The following is an 18,439-nucleotide window of genomic DNA, read 5'->3' on the forward strand; positions in this document are numbered from 1 at the left end:
CCCGGGGGGGTCTCGGGCCCCACTCGGGGGGTCCCTGGGGGGGTCCCGGCCCCCCACCCCGCCGCCAGGGGGCGCCCTTGCCCTGCCCCACCCCGCGCAGGCGCGGTGCCGCGGCGGGGGTGGGCGTGGCCGGGACTGGGCGCTGCGCCGCCATTGGCCCGGCGGCGGCGGCGGCCGCGTGCGGCGGCCAAAGCGTTCCGGGCGGGAACGGGGGCGGCGGCGCGTTCCGGGCGGCGCGTTCCGTTCCTCCCCCGCCCGCCCCCGCCCCGGGAGCGGCCTCGGCGGCGGCGGCGGCGGCGGCGGAGGGCCCGGGGCCGCTCCGCTGCGGGCCGGGCCGCCCATGGAGCCGCGCGCAGGTAACGGCGGGGCCGGCGCCGCGTCCGGAAAGTTTTGTCGGGGCCGGGCCTTGGGGTGCGGTGCTGGGGGGGGGCGGCGGCGCCCGCGGGGTCGCGGTGCGGCCTCGGGGCCGGGCCCGGGGCTCGGGTGGCGCGGGGGTCGGTACCGGAGTGCGGGGTCGGCCCGGGCGGAGCCCCCCCCCCAACCGCCCAGGGCCGCCCCGGGGCCGCCCCCCGCCCGCTCCCGGTGCGGAGCCCCCCGGGCCTTCACCCCCCGCTCTCGGGGCTCCACCGGGGAGCGGCGACCCCGAGTCCCCTCCCCGGGGCCGGGCGGTGACGTTGCCCCGGGCCCGGCGATTTGCGGCCAAATCGTCGCTTGTTTCCCGGTGCCGCCGGGATCTCCCGGGCCGGGCCGGGGGGTCGCGGGGGGGCCCTTCCCGAGCGCTGGAGATCCCGGAGCGGCCGCCGGGGCCGCCTCGGCAGCGGGACGCGAGCTCGGGGAGCAGCCCGGAGTTTGCCGGTCCCGATCCAGAGGAATCCCGGGAGCTCCGCGTTGTCCCCGCGGGCTCGGGGCGGCCGCCGCTCCGGGGAAACTGCTCCGGGAGTCGCCCCCGGGAGCTGCCGAGGGGCTGAGACCCTCGCGTGAGTGTCCGAATCCCGCCGGGATGGAGGGCGGCAGGGGGACGGGAAGAGGAGCCGTGCGCCCGAGTTACTCGAAATCCGCGGCTCCGCTCTCCCCGGCGCTTTAATTTCGGCCGGTTCGGTTTCGTGCCGGAGCGTTTGGGGTCAGTCTGTGCCGCTCGGTGCCGGTTCTGCTCTCGGGGAGATGCTCCCGCCCTCAACAGGTGCCTCGGCTCCCACAGCCCAGAGTTACACCCCAACCCCGTCCCTGGAAGGGACTGAAAAGTGGATTTTCCCGGCGGGAAGAGCCCTGGATTGGAAGGCTCCGGGGAGGAAACCCGGAGTGGGGGATGAGGCTGCCGTGGCCTCGATTGCGGAGGGGCCGCTCGGAGCACCCCCTGGGACAGCGGGAAGGACGGAGCGTGCCGGGCCTGGTGCTCCTGGAGATGCAGGGATGGGCTGGAAATAGCCACGGCCTGGTTCGAGGAGGAGCTGGCTCCGAGGGAATTTCCCTGGTGCGGCTGCGGAGAGGACCAGGTTTATTGTCTGTGCTCCAGAGCGGGTCCTTAGAGAATCCCTGGCATTCTTGGGAGCAGAGGGATTGCTAACTAGGAGCGATGGTGATGATGGGGCAGAGCCTGGATTTGGCAAAGCTGCTGCGTTTGTGTTGGAGACTTTTTCAGCTTTCCTCCATCTCATCCCAGCGGGTTCCTCAGCCCCGAGCTCGGGCTGGTCTGGGTGCTGGGAGGAGCCCAGCTGTGTCTGGAGCAGCAGGAAGCTGTTGGAGCTCTGGAAAACAGGATAAAGCCGTTATTTGAAGCACTGAAGCTTTATACAAACGGGATGACTTCTGTGACTTGCTCAGCCCACCCTGGCTCCCAAAGCACCAGTGTGGTTTTAGGAACCCTTTTTCCCAGCTAGGAGAGCTCTGCTTTGCGGGGATCATGTGCTGTCCTTTTGCCAGAGCTCTGCCAGAGGCTCCCAAGGCTGCAGTTCCTGGGGTGGGGAATCTCCCTGGAGAGCTGCTCGTACCTCGAGGTGCGACCACGGTGCCGCATCCGGCCCGGCCGCAGCTGCCTGTCCCATCTGTGCCCCAAATATCCCCGTTGTTTTCCCTCTCAGACCTCCTCCTGCACCCAGAGCACCCTCCCTTCGTGCTGAGGGAGCTGGGGAGCTCGTGGGGTGCTCCTGCCCCATCGGTTTTGTCGGGAATGAGTGGGGTTTGGGCTTTGCTGGTGGAGTTTCTGTACTGATGGTGACGGTGGTGACGATGAGCTGGGTTGATTCCCACCCTGGGTGAGGTGGGAGCTGCGTGGCCCGTGCCCCTGCAGCCCCTGTGGGAGCTTAGTGAGCACGGCACAGGTGTCAGGTCAGGTCGGGGTCAGCGCGGTCCCCGCTAATCCCGGCGCGGCTGTTCCGGCGGCGTTAGGTAACCTGCCGGGATGTGGGATGGGGTGGAGGCAGCTCCCACCGTCCTGGGGAGCAGGGGGAACCTCCTCCAGGACCTTCAGGACCTGCTTCCTTGGAGCTGAGCCACGGGAGAAGCTCGTTTTCCTCATCCCCGCTCCTTTAGGGCTCAGGTTGGGGCTGCTCCTCTGTCCCACCTGGGGGTCCTTCTGTGGGCCTTTCCTGGAACCAGGGGTGCTGCAGGTGCCCCCAGTGCCCCCCTCCTTAGCCCTGAGCACTGCCAAATTCCAGGGGTTTGGGGGATTTGGGTTTAGGGCTTCCATACATGTCCACTGGCCACTCTGCTCCTGCAGCTTCCCAGTGATGGGAGCGAAAACATCAGGGTGGGTCAAACCTCCCGTGGATTTTGGGCAGCTCCTGCCTCACCTGCAGGGTCCCCGGGGTCTCTGGGGGTCCCTGTCCCCCGTGGGGCCAGGGTGTGGCAGAGGGGCCGGGCAGGGAGCAGAGCCCTGGGAGTGGAGTCCTGGCTCCCGACTCGGTTCCTGCAAAACATCACGTGGCAGATCCGGGGGAGAGACGTCAGACTTTGCTGCTCCTAAAATATTTCTGGAAGTACCTCTGTAAACACCCCGGTCGTGGCTGACCTGGGCTTGGGATTTGGCCCTTACAAAGGCCTTTATTTTCTGTTCCTGCAGCAGATGTTCAGCACGATGGAAATCTGGCAAAATAAGGGAGCTAAAGCCCCGTAAATCCCGATCCTGGAACTTCCCATGGATCCGGTCCTGCTGCTCCACAGTTGGTTCTGGTGGAATGCTCCAGCTCAATGTTTTCAGTGGTTTGTTTCCCCCCACGATGGAGCTGAGGGACACTGAGCTCTTGGACCTTGTGTGCTCTGGAACTCCTCCCTCAGCCTCCCAACTCCCCTGATGGTGTCTGGGCAGGGAGTGAGGTCCTACCCTGGGATGCTCTGGGATGCTCCTGCCGAGTCCCTTCCCAAACCTGGCACTTTGGAGCTGCTCTGGAAGAGGCCGTGAGGGGAGTGAGTGGCAGCTCTGAGGGGTTTTATGACTTTCCCCTTGTTTTAGGTGGATGTTCAGTGTTAAAGGTCTGAATTCCTGTCGGGAATTCCTGGTGTGTCCTGCAGAGAATCACCGGGATGGTGGGAGCAACTGGCTTTACTCCGAAATGCACATTTCTCTGTTTGGAATGTGCCAGGAGTGCTCACTCTGGATTAGATCCATCCCAGGGACTTTGGGGTCTGCTGTTCCGTCGCTGGGGGGTGGATTTGGAGTTGTGCCTCTCCCAGGGCTTGGATTTCCCATCTGGGCTTTGTATTTCCCACCTGTTCCAAAGGACAGAGCACTTCCCTCCCACAGGGGCAGGGAACGATCACTGGCACTGGGGTGGGGCCGTTTCTGTAGCGATCCCTGATAAATCCCCCACAGTCCATCCTTGTCAGGCCCGGAGTTTTCCGTCTGTGTTTCCCCCGGCGTTCTTGCGTGCGCGGGAGTTTGGAATGCCGTGGATGGGGCAGGAGGGGGGGTTGTTCAGGCTGTGTTGTTCCCTCCCCAAAGCTCCCCCTGAGTTTCCATTTTCCCTTGGGATTCCGAACCCCACCCGCGGGAAGCTTGACCCGTTATCGCAGCCGTCCCGTCCCGGAGCCGCTCGCTGCTCCTGCAGGGATTGTGGGATCCAAGCGTGCGGCTCCCAGTTAAGGATGCTCCCTAAACTGGTGGGGCTGGAATTGGAATCACTGCCAAATCCCGCTCCCGTTGCTCGGCTCCAGGAGCGGCTCTGCAGGAAAACACGGAGGAGTTTTTTCCTGGGGGCAGGAAGTTAATGGTGACACCACCCTGAGAGAGGGGGAATGGTGTTTCCCCAGCAAAGCCAGGGAATTCCGGGTTAAAGCCTGGATGTTTAACGGAGCTGGGTGCCCTTAGGGAATTTTGCACATCTTCAGGGATAATCTCGGAAAGAGACACTGGGGGTGTTTTACCCATCCTGAAAAGAGACATTTTCAAGGCTCCAGGGAATTTTGTTCATCTGTAGGGATAATCCTGTAAAAGAGATTGTTGTTTTCCCTGGGAAACAACGGCATTTGTTCGTATTCCACGTAATCCTGAAATGTCCTCTTTTACTCCCAATACACCAGCACCTCCCTCTCCCAGCCTTCCCAATCCTTTTTTCCCCTCTTCTTCCACATTTTTGGTTTGGGGCGAATTCTTCTCCCAGTGGTTTCTATTCCTCGATGGCAAGATTTTTATCCCAGCCTTTAACTGCAAGGCCCCAAATCCAGCGGAACACTTTGCCCATCTCCCTTTCTCTTTCCCCCTTCTGCCCCGAGGAATGCGGAAATTCAGGATTTGGGGGCATGGCAGGAGCACACACCTTCCCCAGGCTCAGAAACTGCCAAAATCCAGACTTACAGAATAGATCTTTGGTTTTGCTCCCTTCTGGGAAGGAGCTGTGGATTGGGAAGGAGCCTGGGAAGGAGCTGTGGACTGGGGAGGAGCTCTGGGTTGGGAAGGAGCTCTGTCTGGACCTTTATTTTCCCTGCAAGAGCAGTTGGGGTGTTTTTATTTTTTTGGTTTGGGTTTCGTTTTTTTTCTTTTTGCCTTTTGGAAGGGGATTTCTAAAATTTCCTTAGGACAGGCACATCTCCTACTTCCAGCCTTTTGGCCTTGCTTCCCTTCCCTGGCACGCAGTTCGGAGCGGGATGGGGCAGGGATTTACTCCCTGTAAACGCCCGAGAGGAACTTCCTGCCTTCTCACCGCTCCCAAACATTCACTTCTTATGTCATTCACTCCCAGCTCCTCATGCCTAATGCGGGAAGAAGAGCTCCACCACCTTTGGGATGAGAATTGGGTTTAGCTCCTGAGTTTTCCGAGGAAATGCCCGTTGCTGGCGGAGCTGTTAGAGCGAAGTGGGCGTCGTTCTCCCACTTCCCCGGGAACGAAGGGGCAGTCCCGGAGCACAGTTAACTCCAGGGGGGAGGTTCACGGCCTGGCTCCTTGTTTTATCCTCCACCACGCCATCCATGTGCGCTGTCGGTGTCGTTGCCAGGTTGATGCCGAGGAGCCGATCGGGCGCCGCCGACCCCGTCCGTGCGCGGCTCCATGAGCCACGGCCTCGGCTATGGACATCGTCCTGTCCGATTTTGTTCGCTCAACAGGGGCAGAGCCGGGGCTGGCCAGAGACCTCCTCGAAGGTAGGAAAACTGGGGGTAACTGGGCAAGAGCCAGGGGCGGCTGAGGGGGAGCCGGGAGGCAGAAAGGGCTTGGGAAGAGGGCCCGGAGCTGGGGGCTGGAGCTGCGGGGCTGGGAGAGGAAAATCCTGCCCTGGGCATGTGGCTGCCTTGGCTTCTCCTTGCACATCCCTGGGGTGATGGATTGCGAGCATTGGGAAGGAAAGGGCAGCAAGCAGGAGGGTGGATTCCCTTCCTCCATCCGCCGCCAGCAGCACAACTCAAGGGGTTTTTTGTCCTTCTGTCAGCAGTGCCTTAAAAAAATTAAGGATTTTCTCCTTTCTATCAATGGCATCTTAAAAAAATGAAGGGTTTTTTTTTTTCTTTTTTAGCAGCAGTGCCTTCAAAAGCTTTAGGGTTATGGCTCTTTCCAGTGGCGCTGCCTCCTGAATGGGAGATTTCCATCCAGATCCCCCCCTCCAGATTCCCGCTTGCTGCAGGAGTTGATTTATTTTGACAGCGGCACTTCCAGCTCGTTTTGGTGACGCTGCTGTTCCTCCGGCAGCCTTGGAGGAGCTGACAGCTGCAGGGGGTGGGAATGAGGGGAAACACAAGGATTTTCCTTTTTTGGGTGGTACTAGTGAAGCAGTCGGATAAATGGATGCATAAAGTGAAGTTTGAGGGCGAGGTGAGCGATTCAAGTCATGCTTTCCTGCGTGCTTTAAGCTTCCTCTGTGTCTGGTGGCAGGGACAGGTCTGGAGGATCGTGGAACCATGGAGTGGGTTGGCTTGGGAGGCACCATGGCAGGGACACCCTGCACAAGACCAGGTTGCCCCAAGCCTGGAACACCTCCAGGGATGGGCCATCCACGGCTTCCCTGGGCGGGGACCTCCCCAGCGCCGCGCTCGGTTCCCAGCGGGACGTTTGGGGCCCGCCTGGCTTTCTGTGCCCTCAACCCCCGGTCCAATCCCTTCCCCTGCAGGCAAGAACTGGGACCTGAGCGCGGCGCTGAGCGACTTCGAGCAGCTGCGGCAGGTGCACGCCGGGAACCTCCCGCCCTCCTTCAACGAGGGCCGCGGTGCCCGCACCCCGGAGCCGCGGGAGGCGGCACGGCCGGGCCGGCCGCCCCTGCAGCGCCAGGATGACCTCGTGCAAGGTCAGTGTCCTGCAGCCAGGGGGTCCCCCATCTGACCTCCCTCCTCCTCCTGGCGCCAACCCCGCCGGGTTTGCCGCTCCGGCCCCGCTCAGGGTGCATTTCGCCTTTTCATCCCCCAGAGAAGCGCCTGTCCCGAGGCATCTCCCACGCCAGCTCCACCATCGTGTCCCTGGCGCGCTCCCACGTCTCCAGCAACGGCGGCGGCGGCGGCGAGCACCTGCTGGAGATGCCCATCTGCACCTTCCAGCTGCCCGACCTCACCGTGTACTCCGAGGAGTTCCGCAGCTTCATCGAGCGCGACCTCATCGAGCAGTCCATGCTGGTGGCGCTGGAGCAGGCTGGTGAGTGCTGGTTCCATACTGGTGGCGCTGGAGCAGGCTGGTGAGTGCTGGTTCCGTGCTGGTGGCACTGGAGCAGGCTGGTGAGTGCTGGCTCCGTGCTAGTGGCACGTGCTGCAGAGGGCTCAACAGTGGGACCCTTGGGAACACCCCAGGATGTTACACGGATGCACATCCAACAGGGAGCCGGTCATTCCATCCTTTTTATGACCTGGTGCAAGGGCCGAGGAGGAGCTGCTTCCTTCGCCCAGGGACACCGAGTGTGCATAGCCCAGGGCTGCTGTCACCACGCGCAGATGAGTGGGGGCACCCAAAATCTGGCATTGCCTCGCTCCTGGAGCGTTCCAGTGCCATGCTGCAGCCAGCCAGCCCCTTGGAGAGACAGGGAAAAGGGAATTCCTGCGTAACACAGACAGCAGCTGATGCTGCTGCCCCATCCGGGATTGATTTTGGACACAAGGTCGATGCTGCTGCTCCAGCACCCGCTGGTTCACTGTGTGCCTGGGGATGAACCCCCTGCTCAGGGCACATGGATTTGCTTCCCATCAGTCTCCTGAATAGCTCCCAGGGGATGTGTAAATAGGGTTGAGCCAGGGAATGGTGAGAAAAGCCCCATCCCTGCCCCCAGGACACAGGAGGGGGCTCAGGAGGGTCTGCACCCCCAGTTGTTCCTGTGGCCGCTGCACACGCTGGAAAACGCGCTATCCTCAGGGATAACAGCCCCTCGGAGTGCCCAGCCTGTCCCTCTCCTGCTCAGGTGTTGCTGTAACAAATATTCTCATGTTTTGGGAATGAGCACTCGATCCCGACGATCCCGTTACACGGCAGCGGCGCCGCCGTCGGGTCTGGTGCAGATAAACCCCGGATCCCATCCCAGCGGGCTCGGGGGGTTGGGTTCCTGTGGGGTGAGGGGGCTGAGGGGGGCTGGGTGCTCCATCCGTGGGCTGGGGGCTCTTCCAGGCGCGCTGGGACATCGTTAATGGGGGGGGAATTTGGGGTTTTAGAAGAGGCCTTTGGGAGGCTCTGTGGGTTGTTATAAATGAGTGTTTGTCTGTAACAAAGGGCTGTAATGCAGCCTTGAAATATTCCAAGCTGGATTCCAAGTAGGGCTTTTAGCGTGGTGCTGTGATCTCGGGAGACTCCCGTTATTAATTTAGCACACGCCATCTCTTAGGGGATTAAGGAAATGTTTTATAGCCCAATAAATGTTCAGATCCTCTCCCTGCGCACCCAGAGACCCCATTACACCACTGTGGCAGAGTAAGTGCTTCCAAAGGGGCTGTAAACTGCAATGGGATCCTCTGGGAATGCCTTGAACGTGCTGGGAGTGGTACAGAAAGGTCTTGGCTGAGCTGAAACCTCAGCCCTCGCCGTAGCCTGGGTGTCCTTTGGCACAAACCCTCGTGGATCGGGGATCAGGCCTTGCCCTGTGTTGGGATGCTGCAGAGTGGGCTCACCCGTGGCACATCCCTGGGACACTCCCTCACAGATGGGACACTCCCTCACAGTGATCACACAGTGATCCACGAGAGTGGATTCCCGGTAGCCTTAGGGGAGCCATTTGGGTTTTGGGTGAGGCAGTTCCCATTTCGGGCTGGGAGGAGCTGCCGGTTCCTCCCCGCTGCCGTGGCCTGTTCGGGTGGCTCCTGTTGGAAGAAACGATGGGGTTTCCTCAAACACACCTTCTGTGTTTGGGGCAGCATTGTCCCCTCCTCCCTGTGGGGACAAGCCACCATTCTGTGGGGTGACACTGGACCCCGCAGGGTCGAGGTGCTGGATCCGGGGGGAGCCTCTGGATGCCGATGGATTTTCCCGCCGCCGCTCTGGGAAGATCCCTCTGTGCTCCCGAATCCAGTTGTCCTGCCCTTGCAGGGCTCTCGGGGCTGTTTCCTAAGAACCCCACGCAGGGAAATGTGTTGTTTTCCTTCCTTCTGGGCGGCCTCTTGGCCTTTCCGCCGCCCTGACGGGAGCAAAACACCGGGAGCGGGGTTGGGCTGCGGTTCCTCTGGAGACAACTCCTCTTGTGTAACTGGAGTGGCTGCAAACACTCGGGCCCAGAAATACCTCCCCAAGGTGTGTCCCCCTCAGAGGGCACCCAGCCAGAGCTTGCACAACCTCCACAGTGCCAACCAGAGACTCCAAGTCCGTGGAAAAGGGCATCAGGTCCCCCAGGAAGGAGGGGAGGTGGATGGAAGGGACCCCCTCGGCAGCGTTTTGGGGTTTGGGGGTGGCTCCTGTGCGGTGCTGCCTTCACTGCCCTGGCCCTGGGCCACTTGGCCAGGCTCCCTGCTGGGCCGTGCCAGGAGCTGTGTGGAGGGAACAGCCGGCTTTTCCACCCGGAGCTGTTGTCCCCAGGCTCCGGCGGGTCCCTCTGTCCCGGGGCAGGGCTCGGGATCGACCCACCAGCCTCGCACTGGGCTCAGGGGCTGTGTGTTCCCGTGTCTGGGGGTGCTGAAACCCCCTTTTCCTGCACTCAGCTCCTCCCTGAGGCTGTGCAAACCACTTCCAGCAATCCCATGTCTGCCTGTCGGGATCCCTGGCACGGCCCAGGCTCGGGAGGGAGGGAGAGGCTCCTTGGAAAGGCTGGGAAAGGGCTGGTTTCCTGCAGGAGCGATTTAAATACAACTCGCTGGAAGCCTGAACGGCCTCTTCCAGCCAAAAACCTGCCTGTTGCACAGGATCCAAAAGCTACTGGGGAGCGAGGCAGCCAAGGAAGGGTGTTGAGGGCAGGGCAGGGCAAGACACAGCCTGGGGGGGTTCAGAGTGCTGAGCCATCCCCACTTTGCTCCCTCGGGAAGGGCTGGACCTCCAGGCTGAGCCTCCAGCCACGCTGGGCTCGCTGGGCATTTTTTCCTACCTTCTATTTTTAGCTGCTCTCGAGTCAAACCGCCACAGTGACCCAAAACTCGCGGTTTAAAGGGCGCAGAGCGCCGTCAGTTTGTGTTTGTAGCGGGAAAGCTGCTGGGATCAGCAGAAATCCCAGAGTGTTCTGCCTGAGAACCAGTGAGCAGGGAAAACCAGGCTGGGAGAGCGTGGAAACTGGAGGGATTTGGTTCCAAGAAGCAGCAAAAAGCTGTTTTTCCCTGGAGAAGCTGTTTGTGCTGGGAGCTGCCAGGAGGCATTTTCAGCATGATGGGCTTTTTGGGAGGGAAATAAGGGGAGGGGAGAAATGAGTAGAGGAGAACTGGTCTGGGTGGAAGTCCTGGCTCCTATTCCTGTTTAATTCTGATTTGGGTGACCCTGTTCAGCCTGGCCCTTTCCTGGCATCCCCTGGAAGCTCCAACCTCCCCTTTCTGTTGCTTTATCAACGTCCTGTCCCTGCTCCCCAGCCCTGGGACGGGTCTGTCCCTGCTCCCCAGCTTGTTCAGCTGGTTTTTGTCCTTCGTTGGTGGTTTTGGAGGGGTTGAGCCCGCCCAGTGCCCCCCAGAGCTGTGCTGTGCTGGGGTCTCATGCTCTCCACGTTCCCCCAGGGCGCCTGAACTGGTGGGTGACGGTGGATCCCAGCTGCCAGCGGCTGCTGCCCCTGGCCACCACGGGCGACGGGAACTGCCTCCTCCACGCCGCCTCCCTGGGTAAGGCTTGGCTCGATCCGCGGGGGCAGGGCCCGGGTGGGAGCAGGGGGGGACCTCAGCGGGTTGTGGGGGGTGATACCAACCCCTCCTGACCCTATCCCCTCCATCCTTTTCCCCCCTCAGGAATGTGGGGCTTCCACGACCGGGACCTGATGCTGCGGAAATCCCTGTACACGCTGATGGACAAGGGAGCGGAGCGGGAGGCGCTGAGGAGGAGGTGGCGCTGGCAGCAGACGCAGCAGAACAAGGAGGTGGGAGCCTGGATTTGGGCCCTCCCTGCCCAGGGGAAGGTCCTGGGGAAGCACCCCCTGGGTTTGGGAGGTGTGGCAAACCAACACATCCCGTGGCTGAGGCCTGGTGGGATGGAGGTGCCCTCAGGGGGCCCTTTCAGGGACGTGGTGCGGAACGCGTTGATTGTTTTCGCACAAATCCGTAGAGAAAAGTTGTGCCTTGGGTATAAACCGGTGCTGCAGCGACTGGGAGAGGTTTCCTTGGAGGATTTTGGGTTCTCACTGCTGTTTTTTCCCAGTCTGGGCTGGTGTACACGGAGGAGGAGTGGCAGAAGGAGTGGAACGAGCTGATCAAGCTGGCGTCCAGCGAGCCCCGCGTGCACTACGGCACCAACGGCGGCGGCTGCAGCGGGTGCGTGAGTGCCAGTGGGCAGTGACACAGCCTGGGGGGAAACAGGGAACGCCCTCCCTCGGGGCACAGCTCGGGGGGCAGCCCCAGGGCAGGGGGCAGGGCTGGGGGGCCGCCTTGGGCCGGCTCGTTGGGGTTGCGCCGTCGATCCGCCCGTACATGGCTGCCTCTGAAACCTCCTCCTGGCATCACAAAGCAACGATGGGATATCCCAAGGGCGACATTCCTCTCCCCCCAGGGTGGAGAGCTCGGAAGAACCGGTGTACGAGAGCCTGGAGGAGTTCCACGTCTTCGTCCTGGCCCACGTGCTCAAGAGACCCATCGTGGTGGTGGCAGACACGATGCTGCGGGACTCGGGAGGCGAAGGTGAGGCCTGCCCTGTCCTCCCAAAGCCTCTCTGACCTCCCTGTGCTCAGGCTCCACCTTTTCCTCTCAAATCCCATGTTTTCACAAGGGCTCTTCGCCCCCGAGGCTGGGTCTGGAGTCGGGAGCAGCACCCGGGGCACATTCAACTCCCAGAAGGGCCCAGCTCGGCTCCCAGCCCTCTTTCTGCTGCTTTAAGAGCATCCCCATGAGGGTTTTTCTTTTTTGTACCTCTTTTTCCCCCCAACTCCCGTGTAGAGATGGGAAATTCCGTTCCCTGCGTGGTGGATTTTCCACCATTGGCTTCAGTGTCCCATCAGAGAGGGTCAATCCACTTCTATCACTCTGTGGGCAAAGTTTGTCTTGTGGGGGAGTGAAGAAGAGGAGGGTTTTTTATAGAAAATACCAGCTCATTCTGCATTTTCCACCCTCCTGATGTAAAATAAATGTCCGTTCTGGGGTTGTGGTTTTGTTTAAGGTCCCTTGAGATGACAGATAATTGCAGGTGAGACCTCAACTGAGGCAAACAGCTCGTTCCGGAGCAGTTGTGGCACAAACAACTCTGAACTCTTGAACCTGTGATCAGAACTAACTGCCCTGCTTTCTTCCCAGCATTTGCCCCCATTCCCTTTGGAGGGATCTACCTGCCCCTGGAAGTCCCAGCCAACAAATGCCACCGGTCTCCCTTGGTTCTGGCTTATGACCAAGCCCATTTTTCTGCCCTGGTCTCCATGGAGCAGAAGGAAAACACAAAGGATCAAGGTAGGGGACGAGATCCAGGTGAAAGAAGCACTGAAGGAGTCCTGTGGAGGAGGATTTGGGGGTGCTGGGGGGAAAGAGCTGGGCAGGACCCAGCAACATGCACCAGCAGCCCAGGAAAGCATCAGTGTCCTGACCCTGGAGCCCTTGCAGTGCCTAAAGGAGCTCCAGGAGCTGAGGAAGGACTTGGGACAAGGACATGGAGTGACAGGACAAGGGGGAACAGCTTCCCACTGACAAAGGGCAGGGTTAGATGGGATATTGGGAAGAAATTCCTCCCTGTGAAGGTGGGGAGGCCCTGGCACAGATTGCCCAGGGAAGCTGTGGCTGCTTCTGGATCCCTGGAAGTGTCCAAGGCCAGGTTGGACAGGGCTTGGAGCAACCTGGAATAGTGGAAGGTGGGACTGGATGACCCCATGGCAGGGGGTGGCACTGGATGAGCTTTAAGGTCCTTCCACCCCAAACCTGTCCACGATGCTCTGACAATTCCACGATCCCGGGCACTGGCAGCCACTGGGGTTTGCTGTGATGCTGTTCCCATCAGAAAGGGGGGCTGTGAGCGTGGGATATTTGTCCTTTTGGGCTGTAAACGAGGTGTTTCTGTCCCGGGGCAGCCGTGATCCCTCTGACGGACTCCGAGCACAAGCTGCTCCCGGTGCACTTCGCCGTGGATCCCGGGAAGGACTGGCAGTGGGGGAAGGACGACAGTGACAACGTCAAGCTGGCCAGGTTGGTGATCCACAGGGGATCCAGGTGATCCACAGAGCAGAGTGGTCAGGGCTGGAGGGGTCAGCCCTGACCCCAGCTGGGATTTCTTGTGCTGGGTGGAGGTTGGGCTTAGGGGATGACTCTGCTGGTGGGGATGGAGCAGCTTTTCCTTCATTCTCCTTCACTTTGGTACCTTTTGGGCGGGGCTGTGACACCTCCCGAGCTTCCCACATGTAAACACGGGGGAGACCCAGGTGGGAATTGGAAACTGGGCTCTAACTTGTGTTTTCCTTCCCCTCCCCTCCATGGTGACCCCAGTGTGACGCTGTCGCTGGAGGCCAAGCTGCACCTGCTGCACAGCTACATGACTGTGAGGTGGATCACGTTGCCTTGTGACACGCAGGTAAAGGGACTGGGAGGAATCTTCTTTGCCTGTGAATTATTTAACCCTCCTCTCTGCAGGGCAGCGGGTGTGGGGCCTCACCTGGGGGGCTCTGCCCGCCGGCTTTGCAGTTGATTCTGCTCTGAGCAGGGAAGTGACTCGGTTTGGTGGGTGTGCAGAGCTCTTTCTCTGAGCTTTCCATGCCCGTTTTCACTCTTCACACCGCCCTGAAGCCCCCGTGCCCCTCAGGGTGCTCCAAACAAACAGGAGCTGTTGGTTTACAGCGACCTCGGGACTGGCACCAAGGATCCTCCTCCCTCTTTGCTGGCCTTGCCCCTGAAACCTCGAGCCAGTGGAGATGTTGCAGAATCCCAGAATAGAGTCATAAAATCACAGAATAAAATCACAAAGTCCCAGAATATCCCAGGTTGGAAGGGTGCCACGGGGATATCCGTGGGTGTGCAGGGCAGCGTCGCTCGGCGTCCGAATGTTGCTCCGTGCCCCGAGCAGCATCACCTCCTTCTCTTGACCTTCCGCGTGAAAATCCCCACCCCAGGAATTCCTGGAGTTTGAGATTTGGCTTTTTTCCTTCTTCCCCAGGCGCCTCTGGCCCAGCCGGAATCCCCCACGGCCTCGGCGGGGGACGACGCTCGCTCGGCGGCGGAGTCGGGCGAGTCGGACAAGGAGTCGGTGTGCAGCAGCTCCGCCAGCAACGGCGGCGTCAGGGCGGCCAAGGACAGGGAGAAGCCAAAGAAAGAGCGGGAAAAGGAGAAGGACAAAAAGCGGGCAGACTCGGTGGCCAACAAGCTGGGGAGCTTCGGCAAGACCCTGGGCAGCAAGCTAAAAAAGAACATGGGGGGCTTGATGCACGGCAAGGCCACGAAGGGCGGCCTGAGCAACGGGCAGGGGGACACCCTGGAGAAGAAGAAGAAGGGGTCCCTGAAGGCGCGGAAGGGCAGCAAGGAGGAATGTTCCCCGGGGGATCTGGTGGCCCCCACGGAGAAGGCGTGCCCGGGGAAGGCGGCCCCGGAGAAGGCGCCGGACCCCTCCAAGTACAGCAGCGACGTGCGGCTGAGCCTGAGCATCCTGCGCGCCGCCATGCAGGGCGAGCGCAAGTTCATCTTCGCCGGCCACCTCAAGACCAGCACCCGGCACCAGTTCCAGGAGGAGATGATCCAGAGGTACCTCCTGGACGCCGAGGAGCGCTTCCTGGCCGAGCAGAGGCAGAAGGAGGCGGAGAAGAAGGCGCTGGGCGGCGCCGCCCCGGCCAAGAAGCCGGAGGGGGAGGCGGGCGCCCACCGGGGCGAGGAGGCAATGCCGGGCCCCGCGTTCCCCCCGCTGCCCCCCGCCTACCCCTCCCAGCCCCCCGAGCCGGCCCTGGGCGCTAAAATAGCCGCGTTTCCCGCCGGCTATTCCGGCGTTTTCACCTTCCCCAGGCCCTCGGTGGGCAGCGCGGAGGGGCCGCACCCCCCCGGGTGCCCCGAGGGCCGCAGGCAGCTGGCGGGGGGGCCCTGCGGGAGCCTCCCCCCCTACGCCACCCTGCCCCGGCACCACCAGACCCGGCCCGGCCCCCCTGGCCCTGCCCAGCCGGGCAGGTTCTCCCCCACGGACATGGACACGCAGCCCCCCTTCCCGCCGGAGTGCGAGGGCTCCTCTGGCTGCCTCGCCCCGCACAGCAACGGCTGCCGGGAGTTCCTGGAGCAGGACAAGGGGGCAGCGGCGGCGGAGAAATCGAGGAGCCGGGCCCTCTACAGCATCCAGCTGACCAAGTGCAAACAGCCCAACTGCAGCTTTTATGGACACCCGGAGACTGGGAACTTCTGTTCCTGCTGTTACAAGGAGGAGCTGCGGCGCCGGGAGCGGGAGGCGCTGGTGCACAGGTTCTGACGCTCCCCCCCTCCCCACCGCGCGGATCTGGGACCCCTGGAACACGGGGAATGCAATAATAGAGATCCAGTATGGTTTTATACGCCCCCCTCCCCGGCCCCCTCCTGCTCTGCGGGAGGCGGGAGCGGGCGATCCTGGGATTGGGCTGGTGGGATGGAGGGGGATGCAGGAGGGAGAGGGTGGGGGGAAACCAGCCCCTGCTTTCCCGGAGCCCCTGCGAGGGAGGAGGAGGAGGAGGATTCCCAGGGGTGGCCTTGGGACAGCGGGGGCTGCTCGAGTCGGAGCACAGGGTGAGGGGGGAGAATTCCTCAAAAACTCAATAAACCAGACCAAAGCTTTGGGAGCTGGGGGTGTGGGGGGGGTGCAGCCCCCGCCGGGTCCTTCCGACCGCCCGGGACGGAGCGAAAACGCCCCAGTTGGAGCGTCACAAACCTTTTAATGGAGTTTTTTAACACTGGTTTTATTCTGTATTTCTTCTTGCTGGTACTGAGCGACGGTCGGAGTTGGACATTGTCGGGGGGGGTGGGGGGTGGGTCGCACTCCCCCTGCCCGGCCCTGGGATGGCTCCGAGCGTTGGGGAGGGTGGGCTCGGGCTCTGCCCCTCTGTGGCGGGCTCTGCCCTCCCCCACACACGGGCCCTTCCCCAGCCCCTCAGCTCTGGTTTTAAAATGCTCTTTTCAAACGCTTCCTGGGGCAGGGGGAGCTCCCAGCGCTCCGGGGGTTGGAGCTTTACTTTTTGTGGGAACCGAGGGTCGAGGGTCGGGGTCTCCTGCCGGGAATTCCCAGCGGGGTGGGGCAGATCCCCCCGGGGCAGGAGGGGATCGATCCGGGGCGGGGTGTCGCATAACTCCGTACTTGAGCACAGCTACTCTGTACTACCTCTGATCCTGATTAACTCGGCTCCGCTGTGCTGAGCCACCGACTGACCTTTAGGCTGCGGAATTAATGCACATTTTTGATAACAGGGCTAAAAAGCGGAACAATAAGGTAAAAAAACCCTCCCGTGACTAACGTCCCACGGCATTCCCAGCCCCATCCCGGCCCCTCCTCCCCAGCTCCCAGGGTGGGATTCACTTTAGCACTGCGATGTTTGCACAGAATTCCTTGGGGTTTTTTGGTAACTGCAGCTCCCAAACCGGGCCCTCCCCCATCCCCGGTCCTGCACAGGGCGAGGGGCAGCGTTTCCCATCACATGGAAATAAAACGGGAGTTCTGATCCCTCAGCCCGAGCTTTGCAACATTCCCTAGGTTTTATTTTGGGGGTTTGTTTTCCAGAAGGCGCCAAACTATGCAAGGCCCTCCCGAGCTGCCCCTGCCTGTGGCCCTTCCCTGGGAGAAGGGAGAAGGGATGGGGCAGAGGAGCTGGAAGGGTGCTGAGTTCGGGGCTCCCAGTGGCACCCCAAACACCTTTGAGTCCACCCAGCGACGCTCCCTTGCCCGCGAATTTTCAAATCCAAGTTTCAAATGCCCCAGGGATGGTTTGACTCCGGTTTTAAGTCGTCTCCCCCCTGGTTTTACAAAATCCCCGAGCGTGGGTCGCTCCCTCTGGCTCCTCTGACCTCAGAACAACTGCCAGAGAGTGCATTTTTCCCCTTCAAACTGCAGGAATTCCGATGGACTTTACCCCGGGGCAGGGATGTGCTCTGGCCCCGCTTGGTTCACCCCGGGTTTTAAGCCAAGATGGTTTTAAAACCAAACCAAACCCTCACTGTTGTGTGGGTTTCACTTGGGTTTTCAGGTTCCAGTGTCCCATGGTCATTTTTCCCAGAATCAGAGCAGCAGCTTCATTTTGGGGTTGGGAATATCCTCCGGGAGCAGGGATGCCCCCACGGCACAGGGGGGGAAGGTGGGAGGTGACACTTCACCCGGGTTTTGGGAGAATTCCTCTGCAATTTGGTTAAATCCATCCCGATGGAGGCTGGCTTTGGGTGGGGGTGGGAAGTGCCCGGACCCGCTCGCTGCTTTTTTTGGGTTTGGGGGGTGGGGAGAGAGAGGGAAAATGCAGAAAACCTGGAGGAAAAGCACCAATCCTGCCCTGGGGAGGGATTTTTTTTTTCCACTGGGATGGGGACAGGGAGGCTGCAATGTGACCCCCAAGGTCAAACTAAGTGCACTTACTGGTGTGGTTGGAAATTCAAATCGCTGCCATCGGATCCTGGTGGAAGAGAGCTTTGTCTTTCAGGGTGTGTAAAACCCGTTTTATTGGGATTTTCTCTGGTTTTATTAAATGGGATTCACCTTCGCCGGCCCCCTCGGCGGGGGAGGCCGGGGCAGCTCTGGGTCTCACTAACGCCGAGTGACCTGAATTAATTCTGCAGTGGTTTATTCACAGAAAAAAAAAAAAAAAAAAAGCAACACCCAACCTTTTATTTTTATTATTATTATTATTAATTCCGTATTAATTGGTGATATTCGGCCTCCTGGTGAGCAGGGCTGGAGCGGCGCGGTCGGGCTGTACCTGCGGCCTCGTTGTGCTGCCTCAGACTCACTGACAATAAAAACCTTCAGCTGATGCACCCGGGCAGCGCCGAGGCTCCTTCCTCCCCTCACCTCTCCTGGGGACCCCAATTCCCTCCCTGGGGCTGCTCCTCATCCCCTCCTCCATCCAATTAGTGGGATTTTGGGGGTTTTTTTTGTCCTCTCTCCTGGGGAGCAGGTAAGTCCCCCTTCTATTCCTTCTCTTTCCTTCTATTCCATTTGTTCTGTGATTCCATTTCTGTACCAGTTCTCGGCTTTGATTTAAAATTGAACCCCATAACCACCCCTCCCTTCCCTTTCTGTCTGTCCTCGCTGACCTTGGAGCCTTTTCCCCAACTGCATCCCAAGGACGACCCCCAGGGGATGCTCCGGTCTTTGACCCGAGCCTCAGGATAAAATCCAGGGATAAAATCCAGCTGCCTCCCTGCACGGGCTGGTCCAAATACTGAAGCTTTACAGGGGTTTGGGGATGGATCGCGGGAAGTGGGACCCTGGGTGCGGCTTCCCGCGGGATTTCTGCGCATTGGGATTTTCCCTCCCGGCTCCCGGTGTTTGCCCTCCACTCCGTGCCCGGTGCCACGTCTGTGCCGGCCGATTTTCCTCCAGGA

General features: G+C 60.7%; 1 protein-coding gene across 2 annotated transcripts; it reads left to right on the plus strand.

The window, feature by feature from the left end:
* Window positions 1–254: 254 nt before the first annotated feature.
* On the plus strand, window positions 255–17,869 carry OTUD7B (OTU deubiquitinase 7B). 2 transcript variants are annotated; one of them, XM_050330376.1, is made up of 12 exons: window positions 255–356; window positions 5,428–5,572; window positions 6,532–6,705; window positions 6,825–7,046; window positions 10,514–10,615; window positions 10,739–10,866; window positions 11,145–11,257; window positions 11,493–11,620; window positions 12,230–12,379; window positions 12,991–13,105; window positions 13,403–13,487; window positions 14,067–17,869. In XM_050330376.1, the coding sequence occupies exons 2-12, from the start codon at window positions 5,500–5,502 to the stop codon at window positions 15,351–15,353; spliced, it is 2,577 nt and encodes an 858-aa protein (XP_050186333.1). In that variant the 5' UTR covers window positions 255–356; window positions 5,428–5,499; the 3' UTR covers window positions 15,354–17,869. The 2 variants fall into 2 exon arrangements, with proteins under 2 accessions (XP_050186333.1, XP_050186332.1); XM_050330375.1 differs by having other exon boundaries at window positions 261–356; window positions 3,059–5,572.
* The last annotated feature ends 570 nt before the right edge of the window (window positions 17,870–18,439 follow it).

Source organism: Myiozetetes cayanensis, unplaced genomic scaffold (genome assembly GCF_022539395.1).
Source record: "Myiozetetes cayanensis isolate MyiCay16 unplaced genomic scaffold, myiCay2020 scf41, whole genome shotgun sequence".
In the NCBI taxonomy this organism is placed as follows: Eukaryota; Metazoa; Chordata; class Aves; order Passeriformes; family Tyrannidae; genus Myiozetetes; species Myiozetetes cayanensis.

Excerpts from the sequence above, each read along its gene's own strand:
- OTUD7B (XM_050330376.1), top strand. The coding sequence starts at position 5,500 with ATGGACATCGTCCTGTCCGATTTTGTTCGCTCAACAGGGGCAGAGCCG. Across the intron at positions 6,706-6,824 it reads CCAGGATGACCTCGTGCAAG|AGAAGCGCCTGTCCCGAGGC; the intron begins GTCAGTGTCCTG and ends TTCATCCCCCAG. Across the intron at positions 10,867-11,144 it reads AGACGCAGCAGAACAAGGAG|TCTGGGCTGGTGTACACGGA; the intron begins GTGGGAGCCTGG and ends GTTTTTTCCCAG.